Genomic DNA, 2117 nt, shown 5'->3' on the forward strand with positions numbered 1-2117 from the left:
GTTATTTATCCAAGTGGCTTTTAATGGCTTTATGATATATGCAAATCCATTGTAGCAAATTGTTACAGAGTAGTACTAGCATGAATTGTATATTAATGCAAAAAATGAAGCTTAAGATGCTTGTGATTATGTTTGTAAGAAAAATCTTAGAGCCTCATATTAAGAATTCCTTCTAGATGAAACCTTCCTCACATGTGGGTGAGGACTGACTGTCCTCATGACTGACTGTCTTTCTTCAAAGCTTCTAGTCTTTGTAGTAATGCATTTCCAAACACCTCTCGATATGCAGGGCTGAGAGAGTCCAATAAGGAGTAGACAGTTTCATGGTATGGAGTTTGCAATCTGTCATCAGCCTGATCAAAATCATAAGCTACTACCTGCAACAAAGATATCACTGGTTAAATTTCTGTGGTTAGGATCCCCTTGCCCTGGGAAATAGATATCACAACATTTAATTTTGCAAGTCAGGGTAGTATAGTAATGTGAGAACAAAAGATACCGGATTTAAATTGCAATCTGGGCTTTCTACTATGGGGCTTAGTGGTAATACAGTATTTAGACAGTTTCAGATATGTTTTGTCCAAAACTCAGAATATGAGTAAAATTTATCATTATGACCTTTGAAAAGAAGTTGTACATCTGCATGATGGCACAAAAAATACAAATGGTGCAAAAAGAGTTGTATACATGCTGTATTACTGACATAACTGGGTACCCAAGAAACCCAAAGACTGACATGCCTGTAATAAATTGCTGCTTCAAGTTTTGTATCTCAAATAAATGCCCGGGTTTTCATGAACTTCGCCTCTTGCTTTGTTGGAAGTAACTAAAGTTCTACTGGCTAGGAGAAAACATGTAGAATAGGCTGTCAGAAAAGTACAACAACAGTATGCTGTTTTGGTGGCACTGGGGTATTTTTCTAGGGACATTTTGAACACAAACATTGTTCAAAACAGAGAGGCTTAAGAAATTTTAAACAGATTAGTTTACCCTGAGTCCTGCTTCGGTGAGCTCCAGGCAGTATCTGTTCCTTTCTCTGGTTTCCACGTTGATATATGCCACATCCTCAGCACAGGGAAGGGTTTTTGAGACAAACATGTTGCTGACAGCGAACAGAACATCATTCACAACAGCTTCAGCTTCTAGTCTCATATCTTTCACATCTGTTCCTTCGAAGTCTCTATAATCAGAATCCTCTTCGAACTCTGTATTATTGGGCAACTCCATAGGATTGCAATCAGTCTCCATTCTGCATACGGAAACATTTATTTTAGATTTATTATACCACTATACTCAATACATGTTGACACTGTAAAAGAGATATATCTTAAACAGACATATTTAAGTGTCCAAAAAAGGAAAACATGAGACCCAGTGACTTCTAGAACTTATGACTGCCCAGAGAACTCAGGCCCAAGATGAACAAGTTGAGAACAAGTGTAAAGAAAGTTACATTAGCATGTAGAAGCAGTATCAGTATTGCTGAAGTTGCTTCTTATGCAAGTAATTCACATTCTGTTGTATAAGACTCTGTTATGATTCAGCAGTAATTAATTCTGCATTTTGCTGATCCAGAATGCAGTAGGATGACATTAGCCTGGAAAAACTGAAATCAATAGCTGTAGAAAATAAAAACGTATTGGTGAATTTCAGAAATACTTAGAACTAAGTCTGCGAACTAAATGGGTTATGAGAGACTATAAAGACACATAAACACCAGCTTTTTGTTTATCATCACAATTCTCCTGTTCAGTTTTTATGCACAAATATCAATACATTTCGCCTTTGTAAGTGACTGTTCTTACTAAAATGGACAGACTCTTTGGGGGTGACCACAGCGAATGCAGCATTTGGCTTCTCAGGTACCAGCGGGACCAGCAAACCTCAGCAAACCTACCCCGCAGGGCAGCCTGTCCAAGCAGAGGGGAAAGCCCCTTGGGACGCGGCCCCAAGTGCTCTGGTAGCTGCTGCCAGGATGGAACGAGGGCTAGCAATAACCAAACGTTCGCTCCATGAGACTTATCATTCCCTAACAAATACCACCCTGATCTACACACGCATTCCAAAGACTGAAGGCAACAGGGGAGGCCACTGTCCTGCGCAGCCTCCCATTCGCA

The 2117-nt window shown here is 39.5% G+C and overlaps 1 protein-coding gene across 1 annotated transcript; it reads right to left on the reverse strand.

The window, feature by feature from the left end:
* Positions 1 to 215: 215 nt before the first annotated feature.
* Positions 216 to 1248, reverse strand: GSKIP (GSK3B interacting protein). Its single transcript, XM_010020758.1, has 2 exons — positions 991 to 1248; positions 216 to 377 (listed from the first exon to the last, which is right to left on the reverse strand). Exons 1-2 carry the CDS (start codon positions 1246 to 1248, stop codon positions 216 to 218), a joined length of 420 nt encoding a protein of 139 aa, XP_010019060.1.
* Between the last annotated feature and the right edge of the window lie 869 nt (positions 1249 to 2117).

Source organism: Nestor notabilis, unplaced genomic scaffold (assembly GCF_000696875.1).
Source record: "Nestor notabilis isolate BGI_N333 unplaced genomic scaffold, ASM69687v1 Scaffold36408, whole genome shotgun sequence".
NCBI lineage: Eukaryota > Metazoa > Chordata > Aves > Psittaciformes > Psittacidae > Nestor > Nestor notabilis.

What these genes read in the sequence shown, in the direction of transcription:
- GSKIP (XM_010020758.1), bottom strand. Translation starts at nt 1,248, where the DNA reads ATGGAGACTGATTGCAATCCTATGGAGTTGCCCAATAATACAGAGTTC. An exon ending in TCACCGAAGCAGGACTCAGG is followed by an intron (nt 378 to 990) that starts GTAAACTAATCT and finishes TCTTTGTTGCAG; the next exon opens with GTAGTAGCTTATGATTTTGA.